Genomic DNA, 21,662 nt, shown 5'->3' on the forward strand with positions numbered 1-21,662 from the left:
GTGTGGCCTGGATGAGAAGGTGAGAGGGTGTGGACTGGGTGAGAGGGTGTGGCCTGAGTGAGAGGGTGTGGCCTGGGTGAGAGGGTGTGGCCTGGGTGAGAGGGTGTGGCCTGGGTGACAGGGTGTGGCCTGAGTGAGAGAGTGTCGCCTGGGTGAGAGGGTGTGGCCTGAGTGAGAGGGTGTGGCCTGGGTGAGAGGGTGTGGCCTGGGTGAGAGGGTGTGGCCTGGGTGTGAGGGTGTGGCCTGGGTGAGAGGGTGAGAGGGTGTGGCCTGGGTGAGGGTGAGAGGGTGTGGCCTGGATGAGAAGGTGAGAGGGTGTGGCCTGGGTGAGAGGGTGAGAGGGTCTGGCTTGGGTGAGAGGGTGAGAGGGTGTGGCCTGGGTGAGAGGGTGTGGCCTGGGTGAGAGGGTGAGAGGGTGTGGCCTGGGTGAGGGTGTGGCCTGGGTGAGAGGGTGTGGCCTGGGTGTGAGGGTGTGGCCTGGGTGACAGGGTGTGGCCTGAGTGAGAGAGTGTCGCCTGGATGAGAGGGTGTGGCCTGAGTGAGAGGGTGTGGCCTGGGTGAGAGGGTGTGGCCTGGGTGAGAGGGTGTGGCCTGGGTGAGGGTGTGGCCTGGGTGAGAGGGTGTGGCCTGGGTGTGAGGGTGTGGCCTGGGTGAGGGTGAGAGGGTGTGGCCTGGATGAGAAGGTGAGAGGGTGTGGCCTGGGTGAGGGTGTGGCCTGGGTGAGAGGGTGAGAGGGTGTGGCCTGGGTGAGAGGGTGAGAGGGTGTGGCCTGGGTGAGAGGGTGTGGCCTGGGTGAGAGGGTGTGGCCTGGGTGAGGGTGTGGCCTGGGTGAGAGGGTGTGGCCTGGATGAGAAGGTGAGAGGGTGTGGCCTGGGTGAGAGGGTGTGGCCTGGGTGAGAGGGTGAGAGGGTCTGGCCTGGGTGAGAGGGTGAGAGGGTGTGGCCTGGGTGAGGGTGTGGCCTGGGTGAGAGGGTGTGGCCTGGGTGTGAGGGTGTGGCCTGGGTGAGGGTGAGAGGGTGTGGCCTGGATGAGAAGGTGAGAGGGTGTGGCCTGGGTGAGAGAGTGTGGCCTGGGTGAGAGGGTGAGAGGGTGTGGCCTGGGTGAGGGTGTGGCCTGGGTGAGAGGGTGTGGCCTGGGTGAGGGTGAGAGGGTGTGGCCTGGATGAGAAGGTGAGAGGGTGTGGCCTGGGTGAGAGAGTGTGGCCTTGGTGAGAGGGTGAGAGGGTCTGGCTTGGGTGAGAGGTTGTGAGGGTATGTTCTGGGTGAGAGGATGGGCCTCTTGTGAGTGTGTGGGATGCTGCCTGTGGCTGGCAGTAGATGGGTGTGGAGCCTTGGCACCAGTGGATATGGTGGCCTGAGGGTGCTTGGGAGTGATGGGTGTATCCCAGACCGATTCAGAGTGGAGTGAGGCTGAGCAGCAAGATGGGGCACTGGACGCGGAGCCCAGCCCAGCAGGACCGCATGGGTAGGGGGTAGTTCGGGGGGGGGTGCAGAGAAGCAGACCCCACCCTAGCCCACGTGTGCAGCTGGCCTGTTTGTGCCCCGGAGGTGACAGTGGAGGGACCCGCATGCTGGCGCCTGTGTGCGGGTCTAACTTGACCCATTTCTCTATCTGGAGGGCCTCTGTGTGAGCAGCTGGACTTGGGAGCTTGGGGGCTTATCTGTGTCCAGAGGGGCTGGCAGGAGCCTCGGGGGGAGGCCCCCCACATGGGGGTCTGAGACCCCCAGAAAAGGCTGAGGCCTCTGTGGTCCCTCCCCTAGGACCGCCCTCTGGCTCTTAGAACTTGCTGAGTGGGCAGAATTCATAGTGGGGTAGAGGGAGGGCCTCGACATGGAGAGTGATGCTGGACAGAGCCCTGCCTCAGCCCTGTCTGCCTGCCGAGCCTTCCCTTTCTCTGTGCCGGGACATCCCCCCCAACCCTGACCCACAGCCCATGAGCCCCAAGAACAGGCATGCCCAGGGCTCTGAGCAGGCACCAGAGTGTTTATTGACGGTGGACAGAAGGTCCCACCGGCCCCTCCCCTGCCCCGGGAGAGGGGCGGGTGGGAGGGCGGGCATTATTTACCGCTGTTAATGAACACCGATTTCTCCAGGGTCCTAGTCTTGGGCAGTGCCTCGTGGATCACTTGGCAGGTGAACTCATCGTCCATCTTCCAGCTGGCCTTGGGGACCGCCAGGCGGCTGTAGGTGAAGAAGGTGAGGCTGTTGTTGTCGGCCCTGTCGGGCTGTGTGGTGGTGTGCTGGCCTTCCCGCATCAGTTTCTTGTTACGCAGCCACCGCACAGAGATGTCCTTGGGGAAGAATTTCTGGATCAGGCAGGTGAGGGTGAGCTCCTCCTGATTCTCCAGCTCCTTTCTGTCTGGCCAGAACACGTAGACCTTGGGGGCCACACGCTTGCCTGCGGACAGGTGTGTGGTTAGCCAGGCTTCTCTCAGGAGGCCCACCTACCTCCCCTCAGCCTGCCACTCACCAACATCCTTGGAGATGGATCTCTGGATATCCTTGGGCAGGTCGCCATGGCTCACTTTGCAGTAGTAGGTCTCGCCTTCAACCCAGTCAATGACGTCCACCGGCAGGGTGGACGTGACGGTGATCGTCCCGTTGAACTGACGCTTGATGTCGACGGGGTCTGCGTGCACAGGTTTCCCGTTTGCTCTCGACCAGGTCAGGCTCAAGTTATTCTTGCTGGCCAGGTCCACAACCAGGCAGGTGATCTTGGGCGACTTGTTGACGTACAGCTCGAGGGGGGTGGGTGGGATCAGGTAGGTGCTCACGCCGCGGGGCTCAGACTCGGCTGTGTGCAAGAGGGGCCCGTGTGAGGTTGACCACCCTCCTCCCTGAGCCCCCGGTGTCTGAGTGTTGGCGAAGGTGAGGGCCGTACCTGTGCACCTGCGGGCGTGGTTGTCGTAGTTGAAGCCGTAATAGTTGACCCGGCAGGTGTAGGTTTTCTCGGACACCCACTGGCCCTGTGTGATGTTGACTTCGCTGTAGGTGGTGGTCAGATTGCCCTCCTGTATCTCGGGGCCGGGCTGTGCATACAGTTCTTTGGACTCGTGCCCGTCCACCAGCCAGGTGACCTTGATCTTGCCTGGGGTGTAGCCGGAGATCCGGCACAGGAGCTGGATGGTGGTGTGGGTGTCGCCGCTGGGGTCACAGGAGGAGTAGAAGAGCCTCACCGAGGGGTCGCTGAAGTTCTTGGCGCACTCTGGGGGCAGAGGTGGCAGGCGTGGGGCTGGCCTCCCGGAGACCCCCAGCCTCGCCTCCCTGCTCCTCCAGCCTGGCTGGCCCACCCCCCACTCCCAGCTGCCCCAGCCCTGGCTCACCAGTGCTGACGGTCTTCATGGCAGTGACGTTAGTCTCAGCGTGGAAAACACTGCAGGTGAACTGCTTGGGCTGCTCGCCCGAGACGGTCAGCTGGCTGGTGGTGACGTAGAGACTGGAGTTCGCCATTTGGATGCTAGGGAAGGTCAGGGTGCTCCCATTCAGGGGCACTGTGTCCCAGGTCACAGCCACTGACCCTGGGAAGTAGTCCTTGACCAGGCAGCCCAGGGCCACAGAGGTTTCTTTTATGCAACAGGTCCTCAAGGGGTAGATGGATGGATGCTGGGTGGAGACTGTGGGGACAGGACCAGGTCAGCGCTGGTCTCCGGACTGTCACCCATATGTGCCAGTCTGACTGCTCACCCGGGGTGGGCTGTGGAGCTGAGGTGGGGTGGTCTGGCTCAGGGAACACAGGGACTCTGCTCCAGCCTTGAGGGACAGATGGCTTCTTCTGGGTCCTTTTCTCACCTCCTGACCCCTCCAGGGACCCCTCCAGCGAGCAGCTCTGCTCCACCTCCTGACCCCTCCAGGGACCTTTCCAGCGAGCAGCTCTGCTCCACCTCCTGACCCCACCAGGGACCCCACCAGTGAGCAGTGACAGTCACTGCCTTTGGCCTGAGTGCCTGGACACAGGACACTTGAGTGGAGGTGCCAACCCACCTCCTGGAGGTGGGTGCTCAGAGCCCATGACCCCTGTCAGTGCCTGGGGACCGGAGAGACCTCCAGGAGATACCAGGCTGTTCTTCTGCCCCTACTCAGACCCCTGTTGGAGATCAGGGACCCTGAGAACCCCAGCAACCACGAGTTTGTCCCCTCTGCCCACCCTTAGCCTTGGCCTGGGTCAGAGACGCCCAGGAATCACCAGGCTGCTTCCCCACCCCCAACCCTAACTCAAATCCCCCTGGGGATCCAAAGGCCCCCACTTCCCAGAAATCACCCCAGTCCTTGTGGGCATCCTGTGGGTGGATACACCTGCTACCCTCTGGGCCCTGCTCCCTGAAGCCAGTGGCTTAGCCCTTCAGGTCCCTGAGCTGTTCCATCACGGCTGCCCCCTCACCCCATTCTTCCCCTGAACAGCCCAGGCCCCCTGGTTCTCTGCCTGTGGACCCCCAGGGAATTCCAACTACAGTCCCGTTGAGAGAGGATGAAGATCCCTCAAGGCCCTTCTCAGCCCCCTCTGAAGCGCCCCCCACAGGCTCAGCCCAATTCATTCATCTCAGCCTATTCAGCCCTGTTCATCCCAGTTCAGCCCAATTCAACCCTGTTCATCCCAGTTCAGCCCAATTCAACCCTGTTCATCCCAGTTCAGCCCAATTCAGCCCTGTTCATCCCAGTTCAGCCCAATTCAGCCCTGTTCATCCCAGTTCAGCCCAATTCAACCCTGTTCATCCCAGTTCAGCCCAATTCAACCCTGTTCATCCCAGTTCAGCCCAGCTTAACTCAGTCCAGTTCAGCCCAGCTCAACCCATTTCAGCCCAGCTAAGCCCCGTTGATTCCTGTTCACCCCAGTTCAGCTCAGCTCAGCCCAGTTCAGCCCAACTCAGCCCAGTTTAGCCCAGCTCAGCTCAACTCAGTCCAGTTCAGCCCTGTTCAGGCCATTTCAGCCCAGCTCGACACTGTTCAGCCCAGCTCAGCTCAGCTCAGCTCAACTCAACCAAGCCCAGCTCAGCCATGTTCACCCCAGCTCAGCCCTGTTCATCCCAGTTCAGCTCTGTTTAGCTCAGTTCAGCTCAGATAAGCCCAACTCAGTCTAGTTCAGCCCAGCTAAGCCCAGCTCAACTCAGTTCAGCCCAAATCAGCCCAACTTAGCCCAGTTCAGTTCAGCTCAGCCCAGTTTAGCCAAGTTCAGCCCAGCTCAACCCAGCTCAGCTCAGGTCAGCCCAGCTCAACTCAATCAAGCCCAGTTCAACTCAACCAAGCCCAGCTCAGCACAGTTCAGTCCAGTTCAGTCAGTTCAGACCAGTGCAGCTCAGGCCAGCTCATCCCTGTTCAGTCTGTTCAGCTTGGCTCAGTCTAGTTCAGCCGTCCTCAGCCTTATTCAGCCCTGTTCATCCCAGCTCAGCTCTATTCAGCTCAGCTCAACCCAGTGTAACCCAGCTCAGCCCAGTTTAACTCAGCTCAGCCCAGCCCCTTTCAGCCCAGCTTAGCCTGGTTCAGCCCCGTTCAGCTTAGTTCAGCCCTGTTCAAGCCAGTTCAAACAAGTTCAACCCAGTTCAGTTCAGCTCAACCCTTTCCCACCCATCTCAGCCCAGTTCAGCCCCACTTAGACTGGTTCAGCCCTATTCAAGCCAGTTCAACCCAGTTCAGCCCAGCTCACTCTTTTCAGCCCAGCTCAGCCCGGTTCAGCCCCGCTCAGCCTAGTTCAGCCCCGTTCAGCCTAGTTCAGCTCTGTTCAAGGCAGTTCAAGCCAGTTCAATCCAGTTCAGCCCAGCTCAGCCCGGTTCAGCCTAGTTCAGCCCTGTTCAAGCCAGTTCAACCAAGCTCAACCCAGTTCAGCCCAGTTCAGCCAACTTCAACCCAGTTCAGCCCAAGTAAGCCCAGACCAACCCTATTCAACTCAGCTTAGCCTAGTTCAGCCCAACTCAACCCTTTTCAGCCCAGCTCAGCCCAGTTCTGCCCAGCTAAACCCAGGTCAGCCCAGTTTAGCCCTGTTCAGCCCAGCACAGTGCAGCTCAACCTAGCTCAGCCCAGTTTGATACAGCTCAACCCAGCCAATCCACACTCAGCCCCACCCCTCCAGGGTAGGTGAACTCACTAGAGGAAATTCTAGCCCAGCCCAGCCCACCAGCCCAGGTAGGTCTGGGCTGCCCATCTTACCCACATAGCCTTTCTAGTTCGGCTGTACTCAGCTGAGCCCAGTTTCCTCTGACTCAGCCCAACTCAGTCCAGCCGAGTCCAGTCAAGTCCAGGTCCACCTAGTTCAGCTTAGCCTGGTTCAGCCCCGTTCAGCTTAGTTCAGCCCTGTTCAAGCCAGTTCAAACAAGCTCAACCCAGTTCAGTTCAGCTCAACCCTTTTCCACCCATCTCAGCCCAGTTCAGCCCCACTCAACCTGGTTCAGCCCTATTCAAGCCAGTTCAATCCAGTTCAGCCCAGCTCAGCCCTGTTCACCCCACCAGCCCAGATAGGTCTGGGTTGCCCATCTTACCCACCTAGCCATTCTAGTTCGGCTGTACTCAGCTGAGCCCAGTTTCTTCTGACTCAGCCCAACTTAGTCCAGCTGAGTCCAGTCAAGTCCAGGTCCACCTAGTTCAGCTTAGCACAGCCCAGTTCAGCCAACCCAGGACAGCTGACTCCTGAGCTCTGCTCAGCTGGACCAGCCTGGTCTAGGACAGCCAAGATAGGCTACTCTGGCCCCTTTAGGACGGCATCTCTCCAAGCCACCTGGCTCAGTCCACCCAGTTTAACCCTGGATCACCTTGACTCCAAGCAGCCCAGCTCCCTTCAGCTCAGTGCACAGTCCCACGTGGCTGAGGACAGCCCATATGGCCAGTGAGGCCCAGCTGAGGCTGGGATGGTTCGTCTCCCTCCTTGTAGCTCCATCCACTAAGCCGCACTTGGCCCAGAGGAGCCCTGCCTGGCCTACCTGGGTCAGGGTGGCTCAGGCTGGACGATATGGGCGCAGCACTCCTGCTGTGCTGCCTGGCATGTGGACTGACCCCGGCAGCTTTCGATCCTGGGCTGGCCACCACTGTCCTGGCTGGCTGTGGACAGATTCACGCTCAGCTCACTTTCCACGCCCTGTGTGTTGTCCCTGCCCTGGCCCTGACCTGTCTGAGAATCTCGACCCCCTTGTCTCCTCCAGGTCGGCTTCGAGCATTTTCTCCCTTTCCTTTGTCCCCATGCGGGGAGTGGACAGTGGAGAGACAAGCAGTGGCCTGGAGGCTGCATTCCCATGGCAGGCAGTTCAGGTATCTTCCCCCAGCAGGGTCTGGGTGGCTCCAAGAACTGGGGCGCCCGAGGTGCTGGGTCCTCCGTCATGTGTCTATGGCTGATGTGGCCCGTCTGGCCAGTGGTGGCCATCTGCAGGATCCCAGGATAGGCTCCTGGGTGAGGTGAATCGTTAAGACTCATTGCTGATATTTTTACATCCAGATGGTAGGGCCTGGGCGGGGATTGGGGGAGCTCTGCCTCACTGCTCTCAGCTAAAAATGGGTTGGGAACCCCCGGAGGCCGCAGCAGCCCTGGAACTTCCCTTCTCTCTCTGTTCTTGGGAAGTCGGCTGAGTGATGGCGGGTCCCAGGCCAGGCTCCTCTTTGTGGCCTCACCCCCTGGCCTCTGCTGCTGGCTCGTGGCCTCTCTCCTCAATGCCACCAGCTGCCTCGGTGAGCCCTTGGTATGCACTGTGGTCGTGTGATAGCCAGGAAGGGACAGGGCAGCGGGCACTACCACCACTGTCCCCGAGGCCACCCTGCGAGCGAGAGGTCGAGGCCTGGTGGCCCCAGAGCCTGCGGTGGACCCTGGGGCTACCCGAGGGCACACTGCCAGGAGGAGCAGGCTGGAGTCTGGCCCACTGGGGTGGCCCTGGCTGTGTGTGCGGGGCCGTGAGTCCAGCTGGGTGTAGGTAGGGGAGTGACAGCCCGCCTGCCGGCAGTCTTGTCCTCTGTGTGCCCGCTGCCCGATCACTGTCCCGCAGCCAGGCTCCCATCAGGTTAGCGAGGGCCTGGGGAAGGCTGGACATGAGCTTCCCTGGAGCCTGGGGTGGACCGTGCCCCCTGGGCTGCCATTGTCCACCCAGGGTGTGAGGACAGTGGTGACCTTTGACCTGTGGGGCAGCTGGTCCCCCACAGATGCTCACCAATGTGGCTCAGCTGGTGATGGCTGAGTGTCAGCCTTGCCTCCCTGTCATGGACCTGGGCTACAGGACCCTGTCCCCTTGACCCAGGACGTCCTGGGCTGGAGGTCTGCATTGCCAGAGGCCTTGTCAGGCCTGGTCCCCTTGGAGGGCAGAAGACCCCAGAGGGGCAGCTGGATGCCTGGGGGTGGACCCAGTGCACAGAGCTGGGGCCCCGAGGACCCCAGAACAGATTGTTCTGACCTGTGCCACCCCTCCCCCCTTGGCCCCAGGGACAGATGGTGCATGGGAGGTGGACGGGAGGACACTGAGTTCCCTGGAAGGACCCAGGGTTCTCAGAGAAACCACAGGGAGGGCAGAGCCCCACTGGGGAGCCTCCCGCCAGGTGGTGTCAGGCCCTGCAGCCTTCACTGTGTGAGTGGGGCTGGGGCTTGGCCTGTCTGCCTGGGCCTACCCCGGCATCCCTTTGCTCATTCTCTCCTGCTGTGGGCACTCAGGGCAGAGGCCTTGGTGCCCAGCCAATATATATGTTTATCTGGCTGTGCTGGGGCTTAGTTGTGGCACGTGAGATCTTTAGTTGTGGCACGTGGAAGCTAGTTCTCTGGCCAGGGATCGAACCCAGGCCCCCTGAATTGGGAGCATGGCATCTTAACCGGTGGGCCAGCAGCAAAGTTCCCCCTTGCTAGTTTTCAACTTGTGATAAGCTTCTCCTGGTTAATCCCTTGGCTGTTAATGCTGCTTATTGAATCCTTTTCGTTGAACAGAAATTATTGGTTTCCACATGACCGATTCATCGGTTATTAACCCTCCAGCTTGCACTTTCGGGGCTGCTGTGTGAGCTTCCTGGGCCTGCCGTAACAAAGGCCACATAGTTGGTGGCTTAAAACCAAAGAAGTGGACCCTCACATTTTGGGAGTCTGAACTCTCCAGAAGGCTCCAGGCGAGGAGCCCTCCTGCCTCTTTCAGTGCCTGGTGGCATCCAGTCTTGGCCTCCATCCTCACACGGCCATCTGCCCTTTGTGTCAGCTCCTCCCGCTTTAAGCCATTGGACTTAACGTGCTTCTGAAATCTAGTGTGAACTAACCTCAAGGTCCTTAAGCAAATGACATTTGCAGAGACCTCATATCCAGACAAGGTCCCATTGTGGAGTTCTGGGGGCATGCACACGGCACCAGGGAGATGCTGCTTCTACTCTTCGCCAGCCTCGGCCAGTCCTTTTCTTCCAGCTTTCAAGCTGGCCTTTCTGATGTAAGTGTTGGATTCCAGCAGGCTCCCCCACCACCCACTCACCTCGCAACTGCTGTGGAGTAGAAATGCAGGTTGAATTTCTCCATGGAACAAGCCAGTTTCCGCGGTCACCTCAGAAGCTTTCCTGCTGGCCGACAGTGCCACACTCACTGTAGTCCAAGCTCCTAGGCATGGCCAGGCTGGTTCTGAGTGTTCTCCTAGTCCTTGGGTCTGCTCATTTGTGTGTGAGACCATCATTTTCAGTGACAGTTAGGGGTATGTGCTAACACTGAGGCGGACAGTCTCCCCCAAACCCTCCATTCTTTGCTTTATGTTTCAAAATGGTCTAAGCTGTAAATGGATCCCACCAACCCACCAACCAACCAACCAACCAACTCAGCTGGGATTTTGATTTGGCATACACTGTATCTCTTAGTCTGGGAGACAAATGATGCTTTAATAAGCCGTCCCTTTCTTGACTGGTGTATTTCTCCAGCCACTCAGATTTCTTTCATGCCCTTGAGTGGAATCTGACTTTTTCCTTAAAAGACCTGGGACTTTCTTTTCCGGTTCTCCCTTGAGCTGCTGTGGCTTGTGCTGTCTTTTTGATCGCAGTTTCTAGTAGGCTTTTGCTGACGTGGAAGAGCATGACTACTCTTGGTAAACTGGTCTTGCATAGGAATTGTGCTGGTTTTCTCATTAGTTCTAACAGTTTGCTGATTGTGTTGGCTTTTCCTTGGAAATGAGCATATCATCTGCAAATAATACCTATTTCACATCTTTCCTTTCAATTGAAACAGCCCTGTTTCTTTTTTCTTGTCATGTACCATTGGCCAGGACCTCCAATAATCTATTAAATGACGATCTTTCAAGCTGTTTCGACCACAGTCCTTGTTTCACATTTTAATGTAATTCACATGCATACATTATTTATGAAAGAATAGTGAAAGTGTTAGTCGCTCAGTTGTGTCCAACTCTTTGCAACCCTGTTGGCTGTAGCCTGCCAGGTTCCTCTGTCCATGGAATTCTCCAGGCAATAATACTGGAGTGGGTTGCCATTTCCTTCTCCGGGGGATCTTCCCCACCCAGGGATTGAACCAAGGTCCCCTGCACTGCAGCTAGTTTCTTTACTGTTTGAGTCACCAGGGAAGCCCAACATTATTTATATATAACATATATTATGGATATTTATTTATGTAACTGAAAAAAAAGTTTCACAAAAATATTTAGTCTTGTTGTATACAATGCATAGATTTTTCTCATTTTCTTTATTTATTACAAAAGGTTTTTTATTTAAAAACCTTTATTATGAAACCATATAAAGGTTTTTCACTCTTTCTTTATTAAAAAAAGTAGCTCTCTGATTTGATTTCACTGTCCACAAATAGTCAGGTCACATGTGTGAAAAGCACTGCACAATAGTATGGCAGGAGGGACGGGCATACTTGCTTCATCTCTGTTGCCCTAATGGTCCAGGGGCGAGTGACGAGAATGAAGACAGGATACAAAATCTGGTGCAATGGGTCAGGGGACCTGCAGCCTGTATTGGACTGGCATGCAGCGTACACTCTGAGTCCAGCTTCTATTCCTAATTGCAGACTACAAGACTTTCTCAAACCCTATCTTTCTCAAGACACATGCTGTGTTAATCACGTACTCCTGAATGTCCTGGGCGACGCTGATGTGGTCCAGGTCTGCTTGTTTACACCCCAGGCCGTCCTCTTTCGGTCTAGTCTCGGGAACAATTAGCAAGTTCACAGGCAGCGTTCACACCCGGCGCCGACCCAGTGTTCCAAGGTCCATGTTTTCACGATGCCAGTCATACTCCCTCCGGGTCGGGCCTTGGGGCTTGAAAGTTAATCATTAACACAGTTTCTTAATATCTGCTGTTTTTCCAGATCCTATTTCTGCGGGATTTCTCAAGGCTGTGAAAGTACATTATTAGGGATTCCCACTACACATCTCCAATCTCATGGGAACGCCTCTACAACCTGTCTGTCAAGTGTATTCCTTCTTTCTTACATTCTTCTGGGTCGATAAGTACTTCTTAGCCTTCCATTCTAGTTCCCTTGTTGACTTTTTAGATGAGTCTCTTTGCATTATGGTTTTTGTGACAATATACTGTGCATTCCGAACTCACCACGGTGAACTTAGATTAAATATTTGCTACCTCACATAAGTCATTAGATCTGTGAAAACTTTGGTGTCATTTATGGACTCATCCTCTGTGCTATTGTCATGTACACTGCGTCCATACCTATCAAAACCCGCATAACACACTGTTGGTGATTTTTCAACAATCAATTATCTTTTCAAGAAACGAAGAGAAGAAAGATAATTTTTTGCACTTGCATCTGTACCATCCCTGAAGCGCCTCTTTCCATCCTGTAGGTCTGAGTTTTCAGTTGGTGTCATTTCCTTTCAGCACAAAGTGTCTCTGTTAGCCTTTCCTTTACTGCAGGCCTCTTGGAAATGTGCTCCCTCAGGCTCTGTGTGTCTGTAAATGTCTATCACGTACTCATACTCATTTTGGAATGGTATTTTCCCTGGATGCAGAATTCTGGCTGAAACTCCCCGTTCCACTGGCTCCTGGTCACCGCTTCTCCCTGTGAGAAGCCAGACGTGACTTGCTCCCTGCATTTTGGAATGGTATTTTCCCTGGATGCAGAATTCTGGCTGAAACTCCCCGTTCCACTGGCTCCTGGTCACCGCTTCTCCCTGTGAGAAGCCAGACGTGACTTGCTCCCTGCATTTTGGAATGGTATTTTCCCTGGATGCAGAATTCTGGCTGAAACTCCCCGTTCCACTGGCTCCTGGTCACCGCTTTTCCCTGTGAGAAGGCAGACGTGACTTGCTCCCTGCATTTTGGAATGGTATTTTCCCTGGATGCAGAATTCTGGCTGAAACTCCCCGTTCCACTGGCTCCTGGTCACCGCTTCTCCCTGTGAGAAGCCAGACGTGACTTGCTCCCTGCACATTCGTGTCATTTCCCTGGCTGCTCTCAAGGCACCCTCTTCATCTCTGGTTTTCATCAGTCTGAGCAATATGCCTCCACATGGCACATCATATCGTACTTGCTGTTAGGAACTGGCTGAGCTTCTTAAATCTGTGAATTGATACTTTGGCCACATTGGGAACCTTTTCCCGCCCCGTTCTATCGCTTGTCCCTTTCTAGGGCTCCATCCAGTTTTACGTGTTTTCAAGTGTTTCACAGTGTCCTGCAGGACACTGAGTCTCTTTTCTTTATTTTCCCCAATATTTTTCTTTGTGTTCTTTGAATTGGATTAAAAACATTTTATTGATATATAAAGTACAGATTCAATGTGTATCTATATATTATTTAAAATGTATTTTACATATGTAACACATTAGAATATCTATAATAAATATAGAATATCTCTATATTGAAATGCAGTTTTCTGACCTTTCTTTTAGAGTCTTCAATCTGCTGTTAAGCTCATCAAGTGACTTAAAAAATTCAGAATTGTACTTCTAGTTCTAGAATTTTAATTTGGTTCTTGTAAATAGTCTAAACATTTTCTGTAGAGATTATCTGCTCCATTGACAACCTTGTATTTTGACTGTGGGTCGCATTTCCTTGTTTCTTTGCACAAGCAGTGACTTTTGAGTGTGTGCTTGGTGCTGCAGATTAAACGTAACAAAGGTGATGGACTGTGCGCTCTTCCTCAGACAAGGACTGGTTTTCTGTTGGGAGGCAGTTAGCTCCAGTCTGTCTGCTCTGGCACCGTTCCTGTATTTGGCGGTAGCTCAGGTCACCTCAGTCCTTTTGAGCTCTTGCTGATGCCTTCTCCAGGCCCTTTGGAGTTTCCCTACACATGCGCAGGGAAGGGGCCGGCTGAGATCTGGGCAGAGTGCGCTGCAGTGTTGGGGGCTCCCTTTCTGTGGCTCCCTCCTTTTCTGGACTTCTCTCCTCAAGCCCCAGCTGCCCTTGCACACAGCCTTGCGTCCTGTGATGCGACGCTGTGCCGACTGCGGTTCCTGCTCGTGTCCTAGCCACACCTGGTGCCTGGCCACAGGTACATCCTCAGACTAACCTTTCAGAGGGTCTCCAGTGTCTTTTGGGCATTCCCCAGTGCCTTCAGATCCTTTTTTAGATAGTTTTTTTTTCCTCCCACGGCTTATAATTATTATTTGCAAGGGGTTAGTCTGGGCCAGGCTGCCCCACCTGTGCTGGGATCAGAACTACTTTCTCTGATGTGGGTTTTCACTTTCATTTCCCTGGTAACCAGCATGTTTCCTTTCAAACGTTTGAGGGCTGTTTGGACATCTTTTGTGAAACCTCTGTTTGATTCTCTTGGCCACTTCTCTGCCAGCGTGTTTGATTTTCTGATTGGTTTGCAGGCGCTCCTTCTCTATTCTGGATCTGTTTCTGTTGTGCATGTTAGTAGGAGAAACTGTGAAAGACTTGGCAGTGGGCCAAAAGGCTGCTGCTTGTGTTTTCTGTGGAAAGCAAGGTGCTGTCTTGCATACCCTGCAAGGCTGTCTGGTCCTAGAGGGCTCTGCGATTCTCACTGTCTTTGGGCTACTTTCTAACTCCATAAGCCCTGGATAATCGATCGCAATGCAAATTCTCTGTTTTGGAAGGAGAGTTGTTTCTTCCCTGCCTCCCATCTGTAGACTCCTTTCTTAACGCATTTTTATCTCTTTAATTCTGGCTGTGCTGGGCCTCTGCCGTTGCGGTGAGCGGGTGCTGCTTTCTGGAGGTGGTGCGCAGGCTTCTCACTGCGGCAGCTTCTGCTGTGCAGCGCGGGCACTAAGGTGCGCGGGCTTCAGCAGCTGCGGCCCCTGGGCTCCAGAGCGCAGGGTCCGCAGTTGCGGCTCCCAGGCTTAGTTGGCCGGGGCATGTGGGATCTTCCTGGATCAGGGAGAGAACTCGCATCTCCTGCAGGGGCAGGCAGATTCTTTCCTACTGAGCTGTGAGGAAAGCCCCTCCAGAAGGCATTCACTTATTCGGTTGTGTTGCTCTTAGTCTTGGCGTGGGACCTTTCATCATGGCATGCGGGCTCAGCAGTTGTGGTGTGCGGGCAAAGTTGCCCCACGGCATGTGTGATCTTAGTTCCCCAACCAAGGAGCTAACCTGTGTCCCCTGCATTGCAAGGCGGAATTTTAACCCCTGGATCACCAAGGAAAAGTGAAAGTGAAAGTGAAGTCGCTCAGTCGTGTCCGACTCTTTGCGACCCCATGGACTGTACCCTACCAAGCTCCTCTGTCCATGGGATTCTCCAGGCAATAGTACTGGAGTGGGGTGCCACTGCCTTCTCCAGAGGATCTTCCCTCTCCCGCATTGTAGACAGGCGCTTTACCATCTGAGCCGCCAGGGAAGCCGCTATCAACTCATTTCTGCACCCCTGGTTCAGCTGTATGCATGCAGCACTGTGAACTCTGCTCTGCACTGGGTGTGGCCCACTAGACAGTGAGTTGCCTGTGAGGAGTGCCCTTTGTGTGTCCGCTCGTCCTCAGACCCTGTTTCGAAACCTGCTCTTCAGCAGGTCACTGCGATGTCCTCCCAAGTGGCCTCACGCAGCCCGAGTCCAGGAAGTCCTGTGGCCTGGAGGGCAGGAGACCAGGCGTTGACCAGCAGACCCAAGGCAGCCGCACCATCGCCCCAGGGCTCTGCTCCAGGGCGTGCCCTGGGACGCTTGCCCTGACCCCGCAGAAGGGGCTGTTTTCTCTGCTGTAGGGCCTCCTGCCCCAGCTTCCCCTTCTTAGCACTGGTCGTGGCAGCCCTCACGTCAGTGCTTGTGGGACAACTCACTCGGCACCTGGCTTTGCCCTGCTCTGTCTTTCCTGAGGTCAGAGGCCACGCCTGTGTCATTCATCAGGGAAACTTGGTGGCTGGCTTGATGGCAGAGTTGCTGTCTGGGGAGGAGCTGTCCAGTAGATAAACAGACGCACCTTCACAGACCTTCCAGGGCTTCTTTCTCTCTGAAAGCCTCCCGGCTGGATGGATGCCCTCAGGCAGCCTGTCCCGAGGGCAGGAATCTGACCGGGAGGGCCTCCCAGGGTCTCTGTAAGAGGCAGCGTGGACAATGGCGACAACATGAGCTTTGGGCTCAGAAGACGTAGATGAAGGCCTGGCACCTCCCTCCCGCCAGAGGCAGGGGCTCCCCACGGACAGTGGCTGCAGGTGCTCACCCTTCAGCGGTAAGGCAGTGGCAGTGCCCCGGCCTCGTGGGGCGTCGTGGGCACACACGAGATCAGGCCCTTGTGAGGGTCAGTCACACGCCCACTCAGTGAGGCGATTCATTCTGACGCGAGGCTGGGTGTTGCTGTGAAGGGATTTTGTACACGTGGTTAACGTCTACAACCAAAGGGCTCTGAGTAAGGGAGCTGACCCTCTGCGACATGGGCAAGCCTCATGTGACCAGTGAAGGATCTGAAAACAGAGCCGAGGCTTCCTCGGGGAGGAAGGGCTTCTTCCTCAGGACAGCAGCAGCCGCTCCTGGCTGAGCCTCCAGCCCACTGGCCTGCCCCGCGCGTGTGAGCCCTGCCGGTCAGCCCCGTGCTAGCAGAGAGCCAGGCCTTCGGAAGAGAGCCCGTCGTCCCTGTGCGTCGACACGCGTGCGTCGCCGATGCCCGGGCCGCGCTTCGCTGTGCTCCCAGCTCCGCCTCTCGTTGCGCGTGCGTCTGCGTGTGGCTGTGTCGTACGGATTTATGCGGCGCACGAGTCATCTTTGTCCTGTTGGCTCTGTTTCTCTTGACAACCCTAACAGTCTCTGAAAACTCTGGAGCAGTCAGGACTCTGCACACGTCAGACGTGTTTATACTCGTTGAGCGTACGTTGCTCAGTGGCGTCCGAGGGCCACTGTGTCGCCAGCTCTCACCAGGAGGCCACCATACCAGCCCCAGGTGAGCAGGCTGCGGTGTCAGAGGCCATATTCCTCTTTTGCGGCCGTGTCTCCTGCACGCTGTCTGGGCTTCTCTGTCCTGGGATCCAGGCCGAAGGAGCAGGTGTTTCTGGAACTTGCCATTGTCAGGGTGGAGGGACGGAGCAGGTGTGGGCTGTGATGGACGCTGCCATGCATGCTCCTGCCGCCGAGGCAAGGCCGGTGGGAGGGGAGCGTCACTGCACCGAGGGACAGAGCCGTAGGGGGTGCCTGGTGAGCTGTGGGGACAGTCACCAGCGTGCCCCCAGGATGAGGACACACTCAAGGAGCCTGAAGCCAGCTGCCTGCGAGCTGGTGTGTCAGCCCTGTCCCGTGACTGTGCCCTGCCGGGTCTGTCTGTGCCCCTGACGCTGTTGGCTCCTCACTGGCTTGATCCCCCCTTGGCCTCTCCTCTGGCTTGGTCCTCTGCAGCCTACATTTGAAGGGAGCCCGGAGGTAGTGGTGGTGGGACTAACCCCCAGCCTGAAGTTATGCTAATGCTGTGACCGACACCTCTACTTACTGGCTGCTAGCCACAGCCCGCAGCTGGGCCATTCTGGGTGGGTCTGGGCAGGCCTTGGCCCCAGTGACCCCAGCCTGCAGAGAAGTCTGACGAGCCCACAGGGGCAGTGGGCAGATGGGTGCCCGTCTGGCTCCCTCGCTTGTTCAGGGGTCCAGACACATCTGGGGATGCCTGTAAGAGCCTCCTGGGGGCGGCCCACCTGCTCTCCCCACCCCTCCCCACCAGGCTGACTGACCCTGCGGCTTTGGGCTGCCTGGTGCCCTGGCAACTGCGGTGCCTGGAGCCTGTGGGCCAGGACAGCCCCCGCCAGGACGCCATAGGAACCTCACTCCCGGGCCTGGCCAGTCCCCAGGCCCACCCATGCAGGCTGAGCTCACGGTGGGGCTTTGGTAGCAAGTGCATGGGGTCTCACGTGCCTACACCCAGGTTGTGGTGGGTCCCTCCCCCATCTCAGTAGCCCAAGTGTTGCTCTGCCAACCCAGCTGGGTCCTGGGGTGGGGGCATCTGGCCAGGAGTTTCCTGTCTTAGTGGGTCTGGCTGCTCTGACCGGGCACCACAGGCGTGTGGATGGCAGACATGCTCTCACTGTTCTTGGGGCAGGAAGTTCAAGGTCTCGGTGCTGGCAGACTCGGTGTCTTGTGGGGGCTGCTTCCTGGTTCATAGGGGGCATCTCCCTGCTGTGCCCTGAGACAGGAGGGCTGAGAGCCCTGGGGGTCCCAACAGGGACGGCAATCCATTCCCAAAGGGCTCCACCATCAGGAGCACATCCTCTCTCAAAGCCCCACCTCTGAGTGGCATCGCATTTGGGCTGAGGACTTCAACGCAGGAATCTCGGGGGAAATTCAGCCCATTGCCCCTCTTCTTTCCCTCTCCCACTCACACTGACCACTCTACAGCCTGGGCCCCCCAGGGACACCACACCAAAGACACCACACCACTGAGGCTACATCAGGTTCAGAGTTCAGATGATTCCCATGGGACAAGGCAGGAGGCTGGGACAGGGGGCCTCATGGTGGAGGGGGGTGTGTGTGTGTGTGTGTGTAAGATGCATATGGAGGTGTGTGTACATGAGGTGACATTCTGAGAGGTGCGTGTGTGTGTGTGTAGATACAGATGGAGGTGTGTGTAGACACAGATGGAGGTGTGTGTACAGGAGGTGACACACTGACAGGGGTGTGTGTGTGTGTGTGTAGACACAGATGGAGGTGTGTGTAGATGCAGATGGAGGTGTGTGTACACAGGTGACACACTGACAGGTGTGTGTGTGTGTGTGTGTAGACATAGATGGAGTTGTGCACACACCAGGTGACACACTGACAGGGTGGATAGGTGTGCATAGACACAGATGGAGGTGTGCATAGACGCAGATGGAGGTGTATGTACACAGGTGACACACTGACAGGTGTGTGTGTGTAGATGCAGACGGAGGTGTGTGTGCATGTGGTAACACACTGATGTTGTGTGTGTGTCTCTGTGTGCAGACTCAGATGGAGGTGTGTGTACACCAGGTGGCACAGTGACGGGTGTGACCCAGGGCTCTTACTCTGGAGTCTCTTGGGGTGAGGAGGCAGCTGGAGGCTGACCTCAGGCTCATGTGGGCACAGCTGGAGCGGCTCAAGGGCAGGCACCCCCACTGGGCTTTGAGGGGCATGGGGAATGTGCAGAGGTGGGGGTGAGAAATGGCGTGTTTCCTGCCACATCAGTAAACGAGAATGCCACAGTCATCTGTGGCTGCATCCCTCCAGTGTCAGCCACTGGCCCTGAGGGCACTCAGGAGCGAGAAGAACACTTGCCTCCTAGAAGCCCGCAGGCTGCAGCCACTCCCTGTGGTGAGTCTTAGGGACCGCAGGGTGTGAAATCACAGGATGCTGGCCCCAGGATAGCTGAGGTGCGTATGAAAGGAACCATGTCAGCAAACCCAGACTCTTGTATCTTCAGGCATACAGAAAAGTGCTAAGTCCCTTAACTTGGGCTTCCGATTTTATTTAATTAACAATAACCTTTTGACATTCAGATCGCCTGCCCTTTGTTGCAAACTTCTACAGGCTGGCTACTCCCCTCCTCTCCTCATAGCCGTTCTCTCAGGATGCTTGAGGTGCTGCGCCCGGGCTTGAAGTCCTAAAAATTCCCACCCAATTAAACATAACTCTTAACTTTTAGGTTGTGAATGTTTTTAAATCGACAGAGGGAAACTGTGAGGAGGGGTGCCCTGTGGTGTGGCTTTTGAGAAGGCAGCATGGGAGTCCTGGAAGGTGGTGTGGGGGGTCAGTTCTCCAGGGGACCAGGGGTAGCCTTGCCAGGGGTTGTGTTCAGCCAGGAGGCCAGAGAGCCAGTGCCCGAGTTGGCTACCCTAGCCTTCCCGATGGCTGGACCAGCTAGCGGCTGATTGTTGGTCTGGGAGATGGATGTGAGGGGCAAGGCCCAGGGCTGGGCAGGCTGGACAGCTGATTGGATGGTCAGTGTCTTGGTTAGATGGTTAGTGTGTGGGGAAAGCAGAGTGTGGGGGACCTCCAAGAGCCTGCTGGCAGAGAGGCCTCATGTACATGTGGCCTGGCTGGGTCCCCCAAGGCCAGATGGTTTCCTGGACCATGGTGTCCACCCCGTGGCCATCCTGCTGGCCCCCTCCCAGCAGTCTTACGTCTTACGTCTGGTCCTCAGAGTGATGTGTGAAGTCCTCTGTCTGTCCCTCTACGCACAGGAGCCTGGATTGGCACCTCCGAGGGCCTTGGGGCGATGTGGCCACGCTGACATGATGGCAGCTCCCTGTCTGGAGCCGGTCTTGCTGGGCCCAGGCCTGGGCTGTCCAGCGGCAGGACCTCCCCACCTCTCGATAAGCTTGGGCAAACACTAGCATGACCCCATGATGACCCAGCTCCCTGAAAATGCCCTCCGGAGAGAGCCCAGCGCGGCCAGCACCCTCCCAGGCCCTGGCCCCCTTCTTGGAGCTGTCCCTGAGCTCCCGGATCCTCCTCCGCCCTTGGGGAGGGTCCAGTCTCCTCGGTCCCCGGTGTCTGTGAGGATGGAGTCCTGACTGCATCCTGCACCCAGGCCGGCTGGTGGACACAGAGGCCTCATTGCATGCAGGTGGCCACACTTCCTGGTCCCTCTCTGGAGCCCTGGGCCCCTCCTGCTTTTCCTGTGGCACAGCCATCACCTCCATGCAGCCCAGGCTGAGCACAGTGTCCCCAGCGCCCTCTGAGGTCCTTCTCACTGACCAGTGTGTCCTGAGCACTGAACCAGGTCCCTCTGACACCCCTCCCCCAGCTGCCCCTCCTGGCCTGCTTTCACTGGTGCCCCTCCTGCTCTGGGTTTCCGGCACCAACCAGCCTGTTTGGGGCAGAACTGTGACCCCAAATTCAAATCTTGCAGCCCTGACCCCCAGACCTCAAGCGTCACTGCTTTTGGAGGTGGCGTCTCTGAAGAGGTGATGAGGGTGAGCTGGGGTCCCAGGGTGGGCCCTCGTCCAGTCTGACTGGAGACCCTCTAAGAGGAGGTGAGGACAGAGACAGGCACAGAGGGGTGCGCCTGTGAGGACACGGCATCTACACCCCACGGAGACAGGCCTCAGCAGGAGCCGGCCCTGCGCTCCTGGATCCGGGGTCCCAGGCTCCAGGGTGTGAGTGGTGACGCCTGTGGTCCAAGCGCCCTGCGGTGTTTGTTACAGCCTCCTGTGCTGACCACCCAACACGGGGCACTTGTCTGTGGCTCCCCTGGTGCCAGGCTGGCCTCTGCCTGGGAGGTGGAGTGGAGCCCTAGGGGCGGGTAGTGGGTGGGGGTCAGGCACCCACGAGTCAGGTAGGGATGGGACCAGGGACCCTGGGTGCAGGTGGTGGGGGCAGGAAGCCCAGGGCCAGTGGGGGTGGGGCAGCCAGGCTGTGGACTCCTCAAAGGGAGAAGGTGTGTCAACGCACGGAGACTGGCCGGTGAGCTAGGTGAAGTAAACATGCTTTATTGTCGTTGAAGAGGTGAAGAGACAGCAAAGAGCAGGCTACCACATTCCGCAGAAGAAGCTTCCCAAGCCCCAGGGCTGTGGTCCTTCCAGTCCTGGGGCAGCGCCTCCCATCCAGAGAAGCCCGTGCACATTTCTGCAACGACGGGAGAGTCTGTCCCGAGAGGCGGGCTGGGCCCGGGGCCTGGGGCTGGGCCTCTGTGGGTCTCTGGTCTCACCTCTCACCCCTGCTCTCGGTGCAGGCCGAGCTCCCGGGGGAGTGTCAGGCTGTTGGCCACCGGATGGACTGGCTGCCGTGCCGTCCTGTGTCCTGGGAGCCCCTCCAGCTCTGTCCACTGGGAACCGGTCACCAGGCCCGTCTGCAGGCGGCCCGTCTGGCGGGACGTCACCCCTTCCCCCACCAGGGCGCCTGCAGCCGCCGTGGGCCCAGGCCCTGCTCCCAGCAGCATCCTCGGTGGAGGTGACCTGAGTGACCGGTAGTGGTCCTCCCAGGAGCTTGGTCAGCAGGGCAACTGTCGGACAGCTGTTCCCAAGGATCTGACACAGGGGCCTCCTCCAGGGACCTGTGGTCTGGATCCCACCCTGGGCAGGATGGGTGCCCTGTGCATCCGGTGTGGGAACTCAGCTTCCTCCCCCAGGGACCTGCGGCCTGGATCCAGGCCTGGGCAAGATGGGCGCCCTGTGCAGACAGTCCTGGACCCATGCACTCTTCGTAGGGCAACTGGTGGCAATGGTGTCTTGCAGGCTGCGCAGAGGCCCTCGGCATCCATCAGCTCAGGTTGGGGCATCACCTGCTGTTCACTTGGGTCTTTGAGGGGGGCTGGGCAGACAGTGGCGGCTACAGTGCCGGAGTTCTGAGGTGCAGGGAAGGATGGCCGAGAGCTCAGGGGTTAGCGAGCTCACAAGGCAATGGGGCAGCCCTGGCACAGGCTGAGAGTCACGAGCGGAAAGGGGTGGTCCAG

At 57.2% G+C, this 21,662-nt stretch overlaps 1 gene segment (V, D, J or C); it reads right to left on the reverse strand.

Annotated features, from left to right (window-relative positions):
• Nucleotides 1-2,057: 2,057 nt before the first annotated feature.
• On the reverse strand, nt 2,058-21,149 carry LOC128066526 (immunoglobulin heavy constant epsilon-like). The segment is given in 6 exon segments: nt 2,058-2,398; nt 2,471-2,794; nt 2,882-3,205; nt 3,324-3,614; nt 7,588-7,730; nt 20,926-21,149. Coding segments are annotated over 6 exon segments (1,647 nt in total).
• Nucleotides 21,150-21,662: the final 513 nt, after the last annotated feature.

This window comes from Budorcas taxicolor, chromosome 21, assembly GCF_023091745.1.
Source record: "Budorcas taxicolor isolate Tak-1 chromosome 21, Takin1.1, whole genome shotgun sequence".
Lineage (NCBI taxonomy): Eukaryota > Metazoa > Chordata > Mammalia > Artiodactyla > Bovidae > Budorcas > Budorcas taxicolor.